The sequence below is a fragment of the Globicephala melas genome, chromosome 3 (assembly GCF_963455315.2).
Source record: "Globicephala melas chromosome 3, mGloMel1.2, whole genome shotgun sequence".
Lineage (NCBI taxonomy): Eukaryota > Metazoa > Chordata > Mammalia > Artiodactyla > Delphinidae > Globicephala > Globicephala melas.
The window spans coordinates 165,268,618-165,288,364 of NC_083316.1; the positions used below are offsets into that span (position 1 = coordinate 165,268,618).

The following is a 19,747-nucleotide window of genomic DNA, read 5'->3' on the forward strand; positions in this document are numbered from 1 at the left end:
GCATGAGGGAGATGATGGGAGTGTGTGTTTGTGCATCTCCCTCAGTACATACTTATGTATATGTGTGCACACGTGTGTCAGTCTCTATGCATGTGAGCGGTCGCATGCATGAGGTAGCATGGGTGCAGGTCATTGTGTGTCCGTGTGATATGACGTGAGGCGGAGGAAGTGTGTATTTGTGTGTCTGTGTGAGCATGCAGGTGTGTATCTGGGAATGTGTACAAGAGTGAGTGTGTGCATGGGTGTTTATATGTGAGTCTGAGCGTGTGTCTACACAAGGATGCGTGTTCTTATGTGAGGGGATGTGGTGTTTGTGCATCTAATGAGCTTGTGAGAGAATGTGTGTCTAGGTGTGGATGTGTGTTTGCACACGGGTGGGTGTGTTTGTGAATGGGGCTGTGTGCATGTGGGTGTGGGTGTGTGTCGAGGGTGTGTTTGCATATGAGTGGGTATGAGGTGTATTTGTGAGTCTTATGAGTGTGCATGTGGCTGTGAAGGTGTGTCTACTGAGGGTGATTGTGTTTGCATGTGAGTGGGTGTGAGGGTGTGTTTGTGTGAGCTGTGTGCACGTAGGTGCATGGATCAGGGTGTGGGTGTTATCTGCTGCGGGTGTGTGTATTCAAGGGTGTGTTTTGGGTGAGTCTTGTGGGTGTGCACGTGGGTGTGCACGTGGTCTTGTGGGTGTGCACGTGTGTGGGCACGTGGATCTGGGTGTGGGTGCGTGTTTGTACAAGGGTGAGGTGTGGACTCCCCCCTGTGGTGGCGTGTGGATGCCAGGAGCATGAATGTATCGGAGTGCACACGTGTCCCAGTGCCTCGGGGTCTTGCAGATGGCGGCTGAACACAGGCCGGGCCTTCCTGGGGCCCCTCCCCTACCTGCTGTCCCCACCAGCCATGTGCTCCCCCTGCAGACGTTGATGAATGCTCCCTGAGTGACGGCCTGTGTCCCCACGGCCAGTGCGTCAACGTCATCGGTGCCTTCCAGTGCTCCTGCCACGCCGGCTTCCAGAGCACACCTGACCGCCAAGGCTGCGTGGGTGAGACCGCGCCCGCCCCCAGCCCCAGCCGAGGCCCCCACTACCACAGCAGTCTCTCTCCAAGTCCCTGCCTCTGCTGGCCCCGCCCCCTAGTCTGACCCCTGCTTGACCCGCCCCCGCCACGCCCCCACCTCGCTCCCACCTCCCCCTGCCTCCCGTCCCACCACGCCCCTACCTCGCTCCCGCCATGCCCCGCCTCGCCCTGCCTCCCGCCCCGCCACGCCCACCCACCTCACTCCCGCCACGCCCCCACCTCGCCCTGCCTCCCGCCCCGCCACGCCCCCACCTCGCTCCCGCCATGCGCCTACCTCGTCCTGCCTCTCGCCCTGCCACGCCAACCCACCTCGCTCCCACCACACCCCACCTCGCCCTGCCTCCCACCCCGCCACGACCCCCACCTCACTCCCGCCACGACCTCTACCTCGCCCTGCCTCCCGCAGATGTGGACGAATGCCGCTCTGGGAACGGTGGGTGCCACGTGCACTGCATTAACACCGAGGGCAGCTACCGGTGTGGCTGCGGACACGGCTACTCGCTGATGCCTGATGGGAGGGCGTGTGCAGGTGGGTGGGCGCGGCCTCCTCCCTCCGCGTGGGATGGGGAACACACCTTTCCTGACCCAGACGCAGCCGGCCAGACCCGGGACAGGCCGCTGACCCTGCAGCAGGGTCCCTGGGACTCCCCCTCCATCCCTGCCTGCCTGCAGCCCAGCCCCCCACCCTGCTCCCCCAGACGTGGACGAGTGTGAGGAGAACCCGGACATCTGTGACGGGGGCCAGTGCATCAACGTGCCGGGGGGTCACCGCTGCCTCTGCTACGACGGCTTTGTGGCCACGCTGGACATGAGGACGTGTGTAGGTGAGGAGCTGGGACTACATACAGGTGGAGGAGGCAGCTTCACAATTCACCCACCAGGCCTTCCACAAGGAGGCCACGTGGGCAAGACAGACGACAGTCCCATCCCCGTCACACGCGGGCAGGGGAGATGAGGCTTTGCACTTGGCAGTCTGCTCCTGGCCACCTGTGCCTAGAGCCCCTGCACCAAGACCCGTGGGATCTCATTCACAGCAGCAGAGGCCCTTGAACCTTGTTATTTTATGAACAGTTATCGAACACTTACCGTATACCCAGTGCATGCAGAGGCGTGTGCCCTGTTCTGAAAGCAGTGTATCGGATCGCTGCAGACCAAGGGGTTTTCTGCAGAGGAAGGTGAGCTAGATGGAAAGACACTGTATTCTCTGAGCCCTGCTTGGGGATCCAAGCTGTTTGGGCCGTGATCACCGTCCTGTCCTGGCTGCAGGTCATCACGGGGCCCAGGGAGCAGATGTCTACTGGGTGCCCCGTCAGGGCAGAGCTGCGGCCAGTGTGAGGAAGTACCAGGAAGTAAAAAACATAACCCTCCCAGGGAGATGTGTCCAGCCCAGGACAGCTTAAAGCATTCCCGATCACAGGTGTCTTAGGAAACACTGAAGAAAAGGGGGCTTAGGACCAAGTTAAATAGGAAATGCTGCTTCCTCCATCCCTTCTTGCAGATCCACGTTGGCATAAAGGCTCTGAAAAGGCCTGCAGGAGGAAAAAATCCAGTTAGCTTTGTTTAACTCAGCGTTGTCTAAATGTATTGGTATAAAATCCTTTTGGGAATGCATGTCCGGTGTGTTCCACGGAATATGTGCTGTAGACTGTTGACTGAACATTCGCGGCTGCCCAGCAGTGGAATTGGGGGAGTTCCCCACCCCTGAAGATGGGCAAAGAGAACCCCGATGCAGGGGACCCATGTGGCAGGGCACTTAGCAATGCTGCTGCATCCCCACCCTCACCTGCTTCCTCTCTTGTCATCCCACAGACGTGGACGAGTGTGACCTGAACCCCTACATCTGCCTCCATGGGGTCTGCGAGAACACAAGGGGTTCCTTTGTCTGCCACTGCCAGCTGGGTTACGTCGTCAGGAAGGGGGCCACGGGCTGCTCCGGTGAGCTGGTGGTCAGTGGAGCAGGCGAGGGGGCCCTCGAGGGGCCAACTTAGGGTTCATGGGGTCTGCCCCATCCCTTGGAGCAGAGTACAGCCAGACCTCATTCTTACACACTTCCACTGGTGGGACCTCACGTTAAAGCAAAACGTAGGATCCGATCACGTGCCCCTGGGGCTCCCTTAACAGCTCTGCCAGGGGGAGCTCTGGGTCCCTTTGTATGCACACGAGTTCCCAGAGCATGCTAGCCTGATGCTCTTAAGTGGTACAGGGATGAACATTTAAACACTTCCGTAGTTCTTGTTTTAGCCTCCCAGGATTGCTGAACCCCCTGACCACAAACCTGGTGCCTCAGAACCACAGAAATCTACTCTCTCTAGAATTAACAGTTCTGGAGACCAGAGTCTGAAATCATAGTGTCGGCAGGATTGGTTCCTTCTTGGGGCCCCAGAGGGAGAATCTCTCCCATCCCTCTCTCCTCGCTTCTCATGGTGCCCATTGGTCCTTGGCATCCTTGAACACACCATTCCAATCTCCACGTCCATCATCACAGGGTGTTCTCCTCTCTGTGTCCAAATTTCCCTCTTCTTATGAGGACACCAGTCATTGGTTTTGAACCCACTGTAATCCAGGATGACCTCATCTGATTTTGGTTACACCTACAAAGACCCTATTTCCAAAAAAGGCCACATTCAGAGGTTCTGGGAGTTAGGATTGGAACACATTTTTTTGGGAGAACATAATTCTACCTGCCATAATTACATAGTTATTTTAATGCATACTGGAAAGAAACCTTGGAAAACAGTATCAAATCCGTGATTTCTTAGAGATCGTTGTTATTTTTCTTTTAAAATACGTTCACGTGAGTAAAAATGGGAGGCAGTGTAAAGAAACTTTCAGCAAACAGCAGTTCATTTAGGTGGTGTATGAACATGGCCGAGATAAGTGTGATGCAAAATTGGTTGAGGATTAGACACACGGCTTTAGAAGGAAATTCTGCTTTAGAGAGGGAGCGTGTGCATTAGGACAGTTCCTCTTAGCGTCTGCCCTAAGTCTCTCATGCTGCCATTTCAGGGCGCTTCTGGGAGTCATGCCCTGTTGGGTTTGGGGGTTTTCCTCTTGGGCTCTGGGTGAAGGTGGAAGCTCCCGCAGTGGTGTGGGGACATGTCTGGGCCAGCCCTGCCCTAGGGAAGATCCTTGCTCTCTCCCTTGCTCCTGCACTGAGTCTTGCCACTCTGTACCTGAAGCCCTATTTCTACTGGGCCCAGGTTTCCCGGGGGTGTTGCATCCTCCACCCCCTCTCCTGGTCCTGCCCCTCCTATGCCTGGGTCCCTCTCCTCTCAGATGTGGACGAATGTGAGCTTGGGGGACACAGCTGTGATGGTCACGCCTCCTGCCTCAACGTCCCTGGGAGTTTCAGCTGCAGGTGCCAGCCAGGCTGGGTGGGGGATGGCTTCGAATGCCACGGTGAGTGCCTGAGGGCAGGAGGTCCGGGCAAGAGCTGTAGAGGTAGGTGGGGCGGTGCAGGGGGAGGCAGGTGGCAGGGAGGGGTGACTGGGCTCAGGCATGTCCAGGGGGGCCGGTCAGGGCTGGGGTTGGAGGGTCTGCCTCCCTGCAGCCCCTCAGTGCACACACCCAGGGGACTCCGGGTCCCGTCTCCTGCAGACCTGGATGAATGCGCCTTCCAGGAGCATGGGTGCAGCCCGAGAGCTGACTGCCTCAACACCCCCGGCTCCTACCGCTGTGCCTGCCCCCCGGGCTTTGCTGGGGACGGCTACTTCTGCGAAGGTGAGGTCAGGGGTTAGGATGGGAGGGCTGGAGGGGCCCGAGAGGCACAGCCATGGGGGCTGGATTCCAAGGTGGCCACAGTGGTCAGTTGGCTTCCCGACTTGCACTGATCCACCCACCCACCCCGTGGGTGCCGGAGAGGACATGCCTTCAGCATTTGGGGCCACAGGCCAGAGCCTGAGTCCCTGGAGGCAGTCTTCTCCCCTGGACTCAGAATGCATGGAGCCTTATGGATGTGGGGAACAGGAGAACTTGCTTACTTCCTGGCGGCCCTCCACCCCAGATCCTGAGTGACCAGGTCCCCTCTCTGCTCCCTGGCCCTGACTTGGTCACCTGCCCTCCAAGTTCCCCGGGCTACTTGCCAGCTCCCTGGAACCCTGGGTGACTGAAGGATTTGAATGACAGGGGCCACCTGCCCACCCTGAGTGGGTCCTGGCCAGCTGACCCCCAGCCCTCTGTCTCTGGGTCCCCTTAGACAGGGACGAGTGTGCGGAGAATGTGGACCTTTGCGAGAATGGGCAGTGTCTCAATGCCCCCGGGGGGTACCGCTGTGAATGCGAGATGGGCTTCAACCCCACAGAGGACCAGCACGCCTGCCAGGGTGAGGTCTGGGGCTGCTGGGGTGTGGGCGGGTCCCTGGAGCCGCTGGCACTGGGGGTGACAGGAGCAGGATGCCAGGTGGGCTTGGCTGCGCTGAGCTGGGGTCCCCCCCCCAGATGTGGACGAGTGTGTTCTCGGGAACCTGTGTGTGTTTGGGAGCTGTGAGAACCTGCCAGGCATGTTCCGCTGCGTCTGCGATGAGGGCTACGAGCTGGACCGTGGAGGCGGCAACTGCACAGGTGTGGGGTCCGTGGGGCTGGGGAGGGGGCGTGCAGCTCATGTGTCCCAAACAGGGTTCAGCAGTAAATATTTTCAGGTTTCGGCCATACAGTCTCTGCCCTGTTGCTCAGAAACAGACACAGGCGATAAGTGAATGAATGAGCGTGCCTGTGTGCCAATAAAACTTTATTCACACAAACAGATAGGGGGCCGGATTTGGCCCACAGGTTGTAGTCTGCCAGCCCCTGGCTCAAAACATGTCCTGAATGTTGCTTTTTGTAGGTTAGCTCGTGGAATCTGGGACAGGGAGAGCTGTCAAGGGCAAACCTCCAGGCCAAGTAGAACAGAGCAGGGGAGGGCGTGGGGTCGCCTGGGACAGGGCAGACCCCAGAGGCTGCTGTCCCATCAGGCTTTCTTCCCGGGGGAGGATGTGACCTGGCCCCTAAGCCTGGCCCCCAACAGCCAGGGCTCGACTCCCTGGGAAGAAGGCAGGAGGGAAGTGGGTCAAGGGAGGGCTCCCTGCTGACGGTGCCCCCACCCCACAGATGTGAATGAGTGTGCAGACCCCGTGAACTGCATCAACGGCCTGTGTGTCAACACCCCCGGCAGCTACGTCTGCAACTGCCCCCAGGATTTTGAGCTGAACCCCAGCAGGGTGGGCTGCGTGGGTGAGCACGCACTCCACTCCGGGTGGGGTTTTGGGGTCAGTGGGCTGGATGGGGCCATAGCCTGGGTCACCCAGATGCACCTGCTCCTGACACACAGGCCCTTGGCCAGAGTGATCATCCCGATCGTCTGTTGAGATACAGCCTTCTGCTCTAGACAGATGGACAGACACATGCATAGAGTCACACATGCACACAGAAATATGCATGCACACTTCCACAGTCACACACACAGGCACCCATGCACACACAGACACACATAGAGTAACACACAGTTACACGTACACAGAAGTGCAAACACACACACACACCATTTCTCCCCCACCACTTGCTAACCATCCCTTTCTGCCTCTTAAGACACCCGGGTCGGGAACTGTTTCCTGGACACACAGGACCGAGGGGACGGTGGCATTTCCTGCAGTGTGGAGATCGGGGTTGGCGTCACCCGAGCATCCTGCTGTTGCTCCCTGGGACGGGCCTGGGGCAACCCCTGTGAGCTGTGCCCGCTGGCCAATACCAGTGAGTCCCTGGGGGAGTGGGGGCGGGGGAAGGCAGAGACCTAGCCCTGGTCCAGGCTCCCGCAGGGCTTAGTGGGTCATCTCTGCTAAGGGAGGGACACTGGGAACGAGAGAGGGAGGGCTCGCCCTGGGTCACACAGCATATTCTCAGCAGTTCATCATCTAGGTCTCTCCCCAAAGTCTCCTTCTGCCATCTCTTCCTGCAAATTCTTTGTGTGTTTATATTGACTTGCTCACTCAGTCAATCAACAAACATTGAGCATTCCTCTGTGTCCTGTTGTAGGGGTGGGGACCTAGAGAAGGATGGGCCGCAACTGCTGTACACTGCCCCTTACCCGTAAACCAACAGTCCCTGGACTGTTGAGAGTGGAACTATCCTAAGGGTCTGTTTGAGGCATAGTGATGGGTCAGGAGGAAGCCATGGAGAGGAAGGGGGTAAGGGAAGCCTTCCCAACATAGGGACTTGAATGAGGTTTTGAAGGGTGAGTAGGAGTTTTCCAGGCAGAGTAGGGGAAAGCGTGTGGAGTGCAGTGGGAAGAGCATTTGCAAAGTCGTCAGGTGTCAAGTAGGGAGGCAGCTGTCCACCTATTCAGGTGTGTGTGTGTGTACATCCAGGGTCTTCCTTTCATGGGGGAAACTTGTGGTCACACTAGGGTCTGGTTGTGGATCACAAAGAATCCCTACCTACCCTGAGCTACTACCACAAGATCCATCTGCTCACATGTTGAATTGTGAGCACATGTTTACACACACACACACACACACACACACACACACACACACACACACACACACACACACACACACACACTGGATCCCCCAGGATTGGCTCAATGTCTCTTGGTCCCAAGAGGCTGAGGAGGTAAGGGATGTAATTTCTGTGCTAAAGGGATGTAAGGCCCACTCTTGAGCCCTTTCTAGGGGACCTCCTCTCCCCTGCTTCCCCTGAGCTTTGCCCAAATGCCCCATCCCACAGCCCCTCACAAGCACCTCTTTCCCTTGCAGCTGAGTACAGAACCCTGTGCCCGGGGGGTGAGGGCTTCCGGCCCAATCCCATCACCGTCATTCTGGAAGGTGAGTTCCTGGTAGACCATCCACTGATTGACCTTCCTCTCATTCCCCCCTCAGCGAGGAACAGAGTTGGGCCGCTTTGGGGTTGGGGGCAGATCCTCTCAGCCATCTCCTCTTCCACCAGTTTGTTTATTGATTCATCCTTCTATCCAACCCCCATCCACCCATCGATCCATTCATCTCTCCTCTACCCACCCATACATCCATTCCCTATTTATCCATTCTTCCTTCCTTCTTTCCTTCCATCCGTTCATCCATCCATCCATCCATATATATAAGTATGTTCGTACATCTACTCACCCACCCACCCACCCATCCATCCACTCATTTAGCTTTTCGTCCATTGACCCATTTGCTTATTCACCCATCTAGCACTTTTCATATCCACCCATGTACCCATCCACACAGCCATCCTCCCATATCCATTCATCCATCCATCTATCCATCCATCCATCTATCCATGGGGGTAATGAGATTGGAGAATTCCATCAAGACGGAGCTTTGTGATGGATGGATAGATGAAAGGATGTTCTATCCAATGAAGGGAAAGAGGATGAATTCAGGGTGACATTGACCCAGGAGAGTCTGGGTGCAGCCTCCAAATATCCAACAGCTCTTGGGTATTCTTTTTTTTTAATTAATTAATTTATTTTTGGCTGTGTTGGGTCTCCGTTGCTGCACGTGGGCTTTCTCTAGTTGCGGCGAGCGGGGGCTACTCTTCGCTGCAGTGCGCAGGCTTCTCATTGCGGTGGCTTCTTGTGGAGCACGGGCTCGCAGCGCGTGGGCTTCAGTAGGTGTGGCTCGCGTGCTCTAGAGCGCAGGCTCAGTAGTTGTGGTGCTCGGGCTTAGTTGCTCCATGGCATGCGGGATCTTCCCGGCCCAGGGATCGAACCCATGTCCCCTGCATTGGCAGGCGGATTCTTAACCACTGCGCCACCAGGGAAGTCCCTGAGTATTCTTAAAGAAGCAGGACTGACTCTCCAGGACCCTGGAGAGCCCAGGGCAAGGCATGGGTGTCCCCCAAGTCCTCTGCTTGGATTTACCTTCCAATCACAGCTTCCTCACTTCCTGACAGACATTGACGAATGCCAGGAGCTGCCAGGGCTGTGCCAGGGAGGCAACTGTGTCAACACCTTTGGCAGCTTCCAGTGCGAGTGTCCACCTGGCTACCACCTCAATGAGGACACCCGCATCTGTGAGGGTGAGCTTGAACCCACCCCATCCTCCCTGCCTTCCTGCTCAGCCTCACCTCCTTTTCAGGTACTGGGGCCTCACATGCCCCTTGGAGTCTTCTCACCTGCTTTGTTGCCTGGGGCCCATTAGAAGGGTTGGGAAGGTTTCCTCGGAATGTCCCAATCTACCCTCTGCTCCGCTGCCCCCTCCCCGTCTCCCCATTGCCTGACCTCCAGCCTCCTTCCCACTCAGAAATGACCTGGCTTTATCTCGGTGACCATGCCCTTCTTCCCTTTGATTAAAAGCTGAGCAAGGCCCAGAGCTAAGAGGGGGAAGGGAAAGACACCAAAGGAACAGCCATACCTTTCCTTTTCACTTGTCTCCTTACTGTCCTCTTCTGCGTCTTAGTAACAATCAACAGTTAATTGGTGTCTGTGATTGCATGTCACCACGGTGCTGACATCTGCATTTGCCATTCGTTCATTCACCAAAACAGCCTCATGAGAAAGATGTTCCTATTATGACCCCATTTTTCAGATGCAGAAACTAAGGCTCAAGGGGGTTAAGTCACTTGAGAGGTACCAGCTAGTAAGTGATTGAAACTGGCTTTGAGCCCAGCCATCCTTATCCTTGAGTCTGAGCTCTTTTGATGCAATATATGAAATTCCTTCCTTCCTTCCTTCATCCATCCATCCATCTGTCCACCAATCCATTCTTTTTCTTCTTTTCAACAATATTAACTGAGCACCTGCATGCAACCAGACACTGACATCAGCACACGAGGACAGTAGATCTTTCACTCTGATCAGCACTCTTTAGAAACTCAAGGAAATGGTGAAAGAAGGGAGAGATCTAAGATTGAAAGCCCAATTTCCTTTCTACATGGAGGTGGGAGCTGTCAAACCAGAGTCAGAACCCAAAACGCTTGAAAAATATCTCATCCCTCCCTGCCTCCCCTATTCCGTAGACTCTCAAGGGAAAAAGGGAAAAGTCCTGTCCTCAGATATGGCCCTGTGTTGCATTTCTTGACTGTCACAGGGCAGGGAGACTTCAACCTGAATGTTAACCTTGGCTGTGGAGCCTCTCAGGGCCAGTTTGTGCCCTTGAGGGCTGCAGGCTTGCAGCATTTCCCAGCTTTCAGACTCAAGGGCCCTGTACTCCAAAGGGTGCCATTCTCCCACCCCTCCCACCCCCGCTTAGTTTAATGCTCTGCTGTCACCATCTTGAAATTCTTCATATACTTTGCCCTGGACAAATTCTGTAGCCAGTCCTTGTCAAACATTTTGTCTAACTCCTAGAATCACTAAGTCATATGGTAATTCTATGTTTGACTTTTTGAGGAACTGCCAAACTGTTTTCCACAGCACCTGCACCATTTTGCATTTTCACCAGCAACATAAGAGGGTTCTAGTTTCTCCACATCATTATCAACACTTGTTATTTTCCATTGTGTAAAATATTATCCTAGTGGGTGTGAAATGGTATCTCATTGTGGTTTTGATTTGTATTTTCCTAATGACTAATGAGGTTGAGTACCTTTGGAGAAATGTCTATTTAGATCTTTTGCCCATTTTAAAATTGGATTGTTTCCCTTTCTGTTGTTGAGTTGTGGGAGTTCTTTATATATACTGGATATAAGACTCCCATCAGATATGTGATTTGCAAAGAGTTTCTCCAGTTCTGTGAGTTGTCTTTTCACTTTCTCGATAGTGTCTGCTGATGCACAGCAGGTTTAAATTCTGATGAAATCCAATTTATCTGTTTTATTTTTCCTTTTGTGGTTTGTGCTTTTGGTGTCATATCTAAGAATCCATTTGCTAAACACAAGGTCATTAAGATTTACCCCTATGTTTTCTTCCAAGAGTTTTATGGTTTTAGCTCTCATGTTTAGGTCTTCTATTTTGAGTTAATTTTTGTATATGGTGTGAGGTAGGGATCCAACTTCATTCTTTTGCCTGTTGGTATCTAACTGTCCCAGCACCATTGGTTGAAGAGACTTCTTTCTGCACTTTGGTGAAAATCAATTGACTGTAGATGTCTTGGTTTGTTTCTGGTCTCTAAATTCTGTTCCACTGATTTATAGTTCTATCCTCATGCCAGTACCACTCTGTTTTGATTACTATAGCATTGTAAGTAGGTTTTGAAATGGGAAAGTGTGACTCCTCCAACTTTATTTTCTTTTCTCAATATTGTTTTGGCTGTTTGGGGTCCCTTACAATTTCATATGAATGTTAGGATCAGCTTTTCCATTTCTGCCAAAAGAAGAGAAGTCACTGGGATTTTGATGGGAATTACATTGAATCTATAGATCACTTTAGGGAGTATTGCGATTTTAACAATAATGAGTCTTTTCATCCATGTACACAGGATGTCTTTCCATTTATTTAGGTCTTCTCTAATTTTTTTCAGAAATGTTTTATAGTTTTCTGTGTACCAGTCTTTCACCTCTTGGGTTGAATTTATTCTTAAGTATTTAATCTTTTGGATTCTATTATAATTGGAATTATTTTCTTAATTTCCTTTTCAGTTGCTTTTTGGTAGTTTGTAGAAATACAACTGAAATTTCTATGTCAGTGTGTTGATCTTGCATTCTGCGTTGTGCCCACTTCATTTATTAGCTCTAATAGTTTTCATTCTGTGGGTTCTCTAGGATATTTTATATATCAGATCCCCTGGTTTTGTAAGTTTTTGACGGGATTCCTGAGTTCCTCAAAAGTTCATTTTGTCAGTTTTTGCTCAGCTCAGTAGCTGTTTTTGTGGAGGAATAAAGCTCTGACATTCCCTATTCTGCCATTTTTGGAAATGTCACTCCTAGCTTGCTAATACTCCACCACCTGTTTTTGTATAGCCCACTAAGAATGCTTTTCACATTTTTAGGTTATTGGAAAAAATCAAAAGGAGAATAATACTTTGTGCCGCATGAAAATGACATGAAATGCACATTTCAGGGGCCATAGATCAAGTTTTACTGGCGCACAGCATGCTAGTTTGTTTACCCATTGTCTATGGCTGGCTGCCTTCACGCTACCATGGCAAAGTGAATAGCTCATCAGAGACCATTGTTTGGCTCGCAAAACTGAAAAAAATATTTACTTCCAGCCCTTTACAGAAAATGTGTGCTGCTTCTGGACTAAGGGATCAATGAGATTGAGAATCAACTTTTTTCTTTCAAGAATATTTTATCCATAGGGCTTTGCTTCCTATTGCATCACACTGGGAAGCACATGATTGCCCCACTCTTGGTGATAATATCATTAAATGAGCTCAGATCATATTTTTTCTTCATAGAAGTGGGATCATAGTAAACTTTTTTCCCCACCTAATACTGTGCCGTGTCTTTACGTATCACTAAGATGTCCATGCATTTTAACCTAATCTTGAAACTCAACTCAACCGCATAGTGAAGTGGCTCTAGCAGACCTGGGGTGGGGAGTTATCCAGACAATTCCTGGATGCAGACAATTCCTCCCTCCCCCTGCAGACATCGATGAATGCTCTGCACACTCGGGCATCTGTGGCCCTGGTACCTGCTACAACACTCTGGGGAACTACACTTGTGTCTGCCCAGCGGAATACCTGCAAGTCAACGGTGGCAACAACTGCATGGGTACGAAGTGTGATGATGGGGGACCCCAGCCGTTGTGAGAAAAGCACTCGGGTGTGGGAGGGGCTTCTGGGAGTCTCCAAGCCTTGGAAGAGTGTGGAGAGGCATGTTTGTGGGAGGAGAGAGGGAGGGTGAGTGTATTTGAGATGCTGGTATGCAGCAGTGAGCAAGGCTGCAGGGCTCAGGGACCCAGGGCTGCCGTGTATGGTTGTCCAGGTTGTGCACTGCCTGAGAAGGGCTAAACGTGAAGGGCACCCTCATGTGTGTTGGGGAGAAGTCAAGCCAGTAATTTCCAAATGGATTTATGAATGAATTCCTATCTCTCTGGCTCTCTTCCTCTGGTGTCTCTTGCCTGCATCCTTCACCCCAACCCAACTGCAGACATGAGGAAGAGTGTCTGCTTCCGGCACTATAACGGTACATGTCAGAATGAGCTGACCTTTAACGTGACCCGGAAGACGTGCTGCTGTTCTTACAACATTGGCCAGGCCTGGAATAGACCCTGCGAGGCCTGCCCAACTCCTGCCAGCCGTAAGTGCCCCTCCCTGGCCTTCATTCCAGCTTGGCCCTTTTTAATGCAGTGTTTAATGAGGCATACCGCACTTAGAACTCCCAGATGAGTCTGTTGTTTTGATGAGAGCTGAAGAGTTGAAGTTCCATCGCAGTCAACGTATGGAAAAATCAATACTTTTAAGGAGGGCAAGGCATCCTTCTATTTCACAGACTCGGGGAATTCAGGATGGATCAGTGAGGCTTTCATTTGTGCTAAAGAACCTTGAACACTCACAGATTATTTGGTGGGGTGGGGGGGTCAGTGAGTGAGTGCCTAGGGCCAGAGAGAAAAGCACAGCTGGTTGGAGGCACCAGGGCCCCATGAGCTGCGGGCGGAGCAAGCTTGCAGAAGCTCTGAGGAGGATTACAGAAATGTCGGTCAGGATGAGGAAGGGTATTCCAGGCAAGGAACAGCAGGAGCAAAGTCCTGAAAGAAGGACTGAGCAGAAGAACTTTTTGGCAGTTGGGATGAGACCTATTAGGATGATCTAGCAACCAGCCCAGGCATCAGAAAGAGCTGCAGGAATGGAGCAGTGAGTAGAGGGGATAACTAGGGGGTTACAAGTTTATTAGTGCTATGGACTGAATGTTTGAGTTCCCCCCAAATTCATATGTTGGGGCCCTAACCCCCAGTGTGATGGCATTTGGAGGTGGAGCCTTTGGGAGTTAATTAGGTCATGTGGATGGAGCCCCTAAATGCGATTAGTGCCCTTATAAGAAGAGACACAAGAAACGTTCTCTCTTTGCCACGTGAAGACACAGCAAGAAGACAGACAGGAAGAGTTCTCAGCAGACACCAGATCTGCTGGTGCCTTGATCTGGGACTTCCCAGCCTGCAGCGCTGTGAGAAGTAAACGTTGGTTATTGAAGCCATCCAGTTCATGGTATTTCCTTATAGCAGCCTGAACTAAGACAATTAGTTTCCTAGGGTTGTGGCAACAAATACCACAAACTTGGTGGCTTAAGAAAAAAAAAGAACACCAGAAACGTATTTTCTCACAGTCTTGGAGGCTAGATGTCATAAATCAAGGTGTGGGCAGGGTCACGCTTCCTTCAGAGGATCTAGGGATGAATTCTTACTTGCTTCGTCCAGGTTCTGGTGGTTCCAGGCATTCTTTGGTATTGCTTGGCTTGTACCTGCATCTCCTCCATCTCTGCCTTCAACTCATATGGCTTCTCCCTGTGTCTCCACATGTCTCTTCATTTCTTATAAGGACACCAATCCTTGCATCAGGGCTCCTCTGATCCAGGATGACTTTCACTTGACTGTATCTGCAAAGACCCTATTTCCCAAAAAGGTCACATTCAGAGGGTCTGGGTGGACATGAACTTTGGGGGTGGAGGGTCATTATTCAACCCAGTGTAGTGGTATGAGAAGGGGTCATTACTGGCTGTCTCTGAGTGCTGGGCCCTGTTCTGGGTTCTAGGAAATAAGAATAAGGTAGACCCAAGCTGTGCAGTCTGGAAGGAAACTGCAGACAGCCAAGTCTGGTCATGAGATTGTCAAGACAGATCAAATGTCACTCACAGATTATGTGCTGGGAGTTAGGTACCTACCTGAATCTTAGGCACCTGAATCTGAGGTGCAGGTTGAATATGATGAGACAGAAGTCCACACTAGGCATAGGGGCCACTGAGATTGGTCTGTTCTCATCATGATACAGGCAGAAGAGCAAGTGAGGAGCAGGGCAGGGACCTGGGGAAAGGTGGCACTGCCCAAATGCCTGCCCATGTCTATCAGGTGGGTCCAGGGACACCCACCCACCTGGGAATCTAGGTCGGGCAAGCAGCATCTTGGTGTCAGCAGTGGGATACAGTCAGAGAGTGAATTGCCCTGGAAGAGCCAAAGGATGGCGTCATCAGCTGTCCAGGGCCAGAGTGGTGGGCTGCCCAGAGTCCTCAAGGTTGAAGTGGACTATGCTAGGGAACAGCAAAGGGAACAGCATATGCAAAGTTCCGGTAGCATGACAGAGCAGGACACATCCAGACATGGAATGAAATCATATAACAGGAGGGCAGGAGATGCTGTTGGAGGAAAGGTGGGACTGAGGGTGAAGGTTCTTGAGGTCCATACTGAAGAGTCTGCATTTTATAGTGAGGACAGTGGGGTGTAGCTGGTGGCACTCACGCAGGGAAGAGATGAGGGAGGTCATGTCTATGTGTTAGAAGATCACACCACACAGGCGAATGGCACCCGTAACCCTCCCAGCACTGGTCAGAGTGGAGGGAGGGAGAGGGACTAGTTGTCAGGGGCCAGGTGAGCACTGGGCTATAGGGATGGACAAGCTGATCAGAGGAGGAGGAGGTGTCCTCCCAGGGAGGCTGCAGCCCCAGCGCCCTGCCTTCCCCATTCTCCTTTGCCCAGTGGATTACCAGATCCTGTGTGGAAACCAGGTTCCCGGGTTCGTCATTGACATCCACACAGGGAAGCCCCTCGGTGAGTGACCACCACCCTCCTGTCTGTAGCCCCAGGTCACTCTGTGCCCAGAGCCCTGCCCCCTCTCTTCCTCTCCCCCCACAGCTCTTTCCCTTCCACCCTCCCCTACCCCACACCCTCATTCTTCCAACTCCCCAGGCCAGGAATCCTGACCCTTTTTTAAAAAAAGCAATGAGAGTATTTTTATTAAATTCTTATTCATTTTTTAAACTTCTGTAAAAATACACATAACATTTACCATTTTAACCATTTTTATGTGTCCAGTTCAATGGCATCGATTACATTCACACTGTTGTGCAACCATCCCCACCATGCATCTCCAGAACTTTCCATCTTCGCAAACTGCAACTCTGTCCCCATGAAACACTGACTCCCATCCCCCTCCCCCAGCTCCTGGGAACCCCCATTCTACTTTCTGTCTGTAAATCTGACCTCATAGAAACAGATTCGTACAGTATTTGTCCTTTTGTGTCTGTCTTATTTCACTCGGCATAATGCCCCCAAGGTTCATCCGTGTTGCAGTGGAGCAGAACGCTCCCTTTTTAAGTTAAATGAGGTTTTGTGCAATTCAATACCTGAATGCCAAATTTCAGCTGTGCGGTGTTTCATTGATGAACCTATTTTCAGTTGTTTTCATTCCACCGTTGTATTCTCCTTATTTTCAACAATTGGAACAGAGCAGATAAGAGCAACTCCCCCTCCAGTCACCCCCTCAAATCTAAGTCTCCTTCATACTCTCCCAAGGTCATAACTCAGTCTCCCATGGATGGATACAGGCTGATTCCAGGTTCTTTTATATGAACAATAGATTTATTGATTTATAATTCATGCTTTACACCTGGAGTATTTCTTTCTAGTTCTTTTTTTTTTTTTTTTTGTGGTACGCGGGCCTCTCACTGCTGTGGCCTCTCCTGTTGCGGAGCACAGGCTCCGGACGCGCAGGCCCAGCAGCCATGGCCCACGGGCCCAGCCGCTCCGCAGCACGCGGGATCCTCCCAGACCGGGGCACGAACCCGCGTCCCCTGCATCGGCAGGCGGACTCTCAACCACTGCGCCACCAGGGAAGCCCTCTTTCTAGTTCTTTCTTCATGCATTTAAACACACATAGAGATCCGCCTTTGAAAATGTATGGCATTGTTTTCTGGGGAGTTGGACATAAATTCTGTGCTTTCTTATGTCTTGTCTGCAACTTATTTTTCTCACCCAGCAAAGAGTCGTGAAGAACCAGCCAGGTTACTACACGCAGCACTGCCTCCCTCTTTGCCCTGCTTTGTAGTATTCCATACATGGACACATCCCAGGTCATAAGTCAGTCCCCCATGGATGGACACATAGGCAGATTCCAGGTTCTTTTATATAAACAGCAGCTTTATTGAGATATAATTCATTTCACCCATCAAAAGCGCACAGTTCAGTGGGTTTTCGTATATTCACAGAGTTGTGCCCCATCACTTCAATTGAAGTTTGAACATTTCATCACACAAAAAGAAACCCTGTCCCCATGAGCAGCCATTCCCTGTTCTGCCTTCCCCCAACCCCTGGCAACCACTATTCCGCTTTCCATCTCTTTGGATTTGCCTGTTCTGGACGTTTCATATAAATGGAATCGTACGGTATTTGTCCTTTGGGGACTGGCTTCTCTCACTGAGCATCATGTTTTCAAGGTTCTTCCACGTTGTAGTGAGTGTCAGTGTTTCACCCCTTTTTCAGGATGAATCGTATTCCCTTGTAGGGAGGGACCACATTTTGTCATCCATTCCTCCGGTGATGTTTCCAGTTTCTCGCTAAACGTCACCACAGGTCCTCCCGTGCAGCCTCCTGCTCACACACGGGACTGCCTCGTTCCCGGAGACCCCACAAAGCAGGCTTGCTGGGTCACAGCAAATGTGCATTTTTGTTGAGAAAGAGGCTCTCTCCCCCTGCCTTCCCTCCCACATCCTGATTTCTTTCCGGTGTGAGCAGATATAGTTTGGCCACTGCAGGATTTTTCAAGTGTGTGCTGGTTGGGGGACACATCTTCTCCTAGACTGCATGATCTCTTAGGTCAGGGTCCCCAGACGTTGCCGGGAGCTGAGCTGCTCCTGACGGCTGGCGCCCTCCCCAGACATCGACGAGTGTGGGGAGATCCCTGCCATCTGTGCCAGTGGCGTCTGCATCAACCAGATTGGGAGCTTCCGCTGCGAGTGCCCCACGGGCTTCAGCTACAACAGGGTGCTGCTGGTCTGCGAAGGTGCCGCCCCCCTGCCTCCCCAGCCCCGGGTGGGTTGCTGGTTCCCCCTCCCAGCCTGTGCTCTCTGGGCAAGTCTCTTAAACCCCGTGAGCCTCAGTTTCCCCCTCTGTGTATGGGGCTAACGCCTTTCCGAGGGGCTCCATCCCACATCACCCCGCTCAATGTGGTTCTGGAGGGACCACCTGCTCTGAAGTGTGGGGGGGGAGGGCTGGGTTTAGGGTTTGATTCTGCAGGGAAGCGTCACTTTCAACCCCGCCCCGCTGGCTGTACTCCCCAGATGTGGACGAGTGTGCCAGCGGGGAGAGCCCCTGCCAGCAGAATGCCAACTGCATCAACATCCCCGGCAGCTACCGCTGCAAGTGCGCCCGAGGGTACAAGCTGTCGCCAGGGGGTGCTTGTGTGGGTAAGTGGGGACCCTAGTAGGGAGGTGAGGGAGTGGGGTGTAGGACAAAGCCAGACTCTGCCTCCCGCTGTGACTTGGGTAGGACACGGCTCTGTCCGGGCTTTGTTCCTTGGCTGTACTTTTTTTTGGGGCGGGTGGTGGCTGTGCCGCTCGGCTTGCAGGATCTTAGTTCCCTGACCAGGGATCGAACCCGTGCCCCACTGCAGTGGAAGCGTGGAGTTATAAGCTGTGGACTGCCCGGGAATTCCCTCCTTGGCTGTACTTTGGGGTGGGGGTGCTGAGAGCATCTGTTAACGGGAGTCGTGAGGGTGAAATGGGAGGTGAAGCATTTCCCCTGGGACAGCAGCTAGAATGGGTAGGCGGTCGGGCTCTCCCACTGCCACGTGTGATGGCTTGCAACACACTGTGGGGTGGGGACTCTGTGGGGCACCACACTCCCTGCCCTCCCTCAGGACGGAATGAGTGTCGGGAGATCCCAAACGTCTGTAGCCATGGCGACTGTGTGGACACAGCTGATAGCTACATGTGCCTGTGTCACCGTGGCTTCCGGGCTTCAGCAGACCAGACCCTGTGCATGGGTGAGAGCGCCCTCTGCTCCTTCCTCTTAGGCCAGGCTGCCAAGGGCGAGGGGCCATGGGTCTACACCTCCCCTGGGGTGGGGGTGGTGCTTCTGCCCATCCTGATTCACAGACTCACAGCTGTGAGCCCTGGCACCTAAGACCTTGGGTAACTGACTTATTCACCTCCCTGCACCTCAGTTTTCCCATCTATAGAATGGAAGTGATAAATAGGGATATATCCCAGCCATCACTTCCCATCCACCTGGGCAGGGTGAAGTACAGGAGAGGGGGGCTGGGTCCAGCCAGGCCCTCACTGCCCAAGCTGCCCGATGCCCTGGGTGAGCTGGGCGGGGATCAGGGGCTTTGCTCTGGCAGACGTCGACGAGTGTGACCAGCAGCCATGCGGAAATGGGACCTGCAAGAATATCGTCGGCTCCTACAGCTGCCTCTGCTTCCCTGGCTTTGTGGCGACACACAACGGACATTGCGTGGGTGAGCTGCCCAGGCTGGTGGGCAAGCCTCAGTGCACCCCCACTGAAAAGTGGGTCCTTGGCTTGAGGACACCCCTCTGAAATGCAGGATCTCGCCCCAGGGATACCTTCAGGAAAACAACCTCAGGGGATTGAAAACTAGTTAACCGTAAAGTTCTCCAAACCCCTTCAATTGTCAAGTACCAAGGGTCCCTCACTAGAGCTTACACTCAGGTCGATAAGAAGGAGATGGACAGTACAGAGAGAAAAGTGAACAGTGAAGACAAGACGTGGGTGGTGTGATGCTGGCAGTTCAGTGCAGTGGTTGAAAGTGGATTCCAAGGTCAGGTGGTGTGAGTTCAAATCCCAGCTTTGCCATCTGCCAGCTGTGTGACCCTAGGCAAGTCGTTTACCTTTCTGTGCTTCCGTTTCCTTCTCTGTAAAAAGAAGATTA

At 52.5% G+C, this 19,747-nt stretch overlaps 1 protein-coding gene across 1 annotated transcript in view; it reads left to right on the plus strand.

Annotated features, from left to right (window-relative positions):
* FBN3 (fibrillin 3) overlaps nucleotides 1-19,747 on the plus strand; it is a 62,762-nt gene that overhangs the window by 22,514 nt on the left and 20,501 nt on the right. The window contains exons 29-47 of the mRNA XM_060297217.1: nucleotides 912-1,037; nucleotides 1,478-1,600; nucleotides 1,770-1,895; nucleotides 2,881-3,006; nucleotides 4,348-4,470; nucleotides 4,669-4,791; nucleotides 5,267-5,392; nucleotides 5,508-5,630; nucleotides 6,156-6,278; nucleotides 6,633-6,794; nucleotides 7,799-7,867; nucleotides 8,940-9,065; nucleotides 12,519-12,644; nucleotides 13,023-13,172; nucleotides 15,559-15,630; nucleotides 17,735-17,860; nucleotides 18,138-18,263; nucleotides 18,716-18,841; nucleotides 19,199-19,315. Of these exons, the coding sequence (XP_060153200.1) occupies nucleotides 912-1,037; nucleotides 1,478-1,600; nucleotides 1,770-1,895; nucleotides 2,881-3,006; nucleotides 4,348-4,470; nucleotides 4,669-4,791; nucleotides 5,267-5,392; nucleotides 5,508-5,630; nucleotides 6,156-6,278; nucleotides 6,633-6,794; nucleotides 7,799-7,867; nucleotides 8,940-9,065; nucleotides 12,519-12,644; nucleotides 13,023-13,172; nucleotides 15,559-15,630; nucleotides 17,735-17,860; nucleotides 18,138-18,263; nucleotides 18,716-18,841; nucleotides 19,199-19,315 (2,319 nt within the window). The remainder of the gene's footprint in view (nucleotides 1-911; nucleotides 1,038-1,477; nucleotides 1,601-1,769; nucleotides 1,896-2,880; nucleotides 3,007-4,347; nucleotides 4,471-4,668; nucleotides 4,792-5,266; nucleotides 5,393-5,507; nucleotides 5,631-6,155; nucleotides 6,279-6,632; nucleotides 6,795-7,798; nucleotides 7,868-8,939; nucleotides 9,066-12,518; nucleotides 12,645-13,022; nucleotides 13,173-15,558; nucleotides 15,631-17,734; nucleotides 17,861-18,137; nucleotides 18,264-18,715; nucleotides 18,842-19,198; nucleotides 19,316-19,747) is intronic.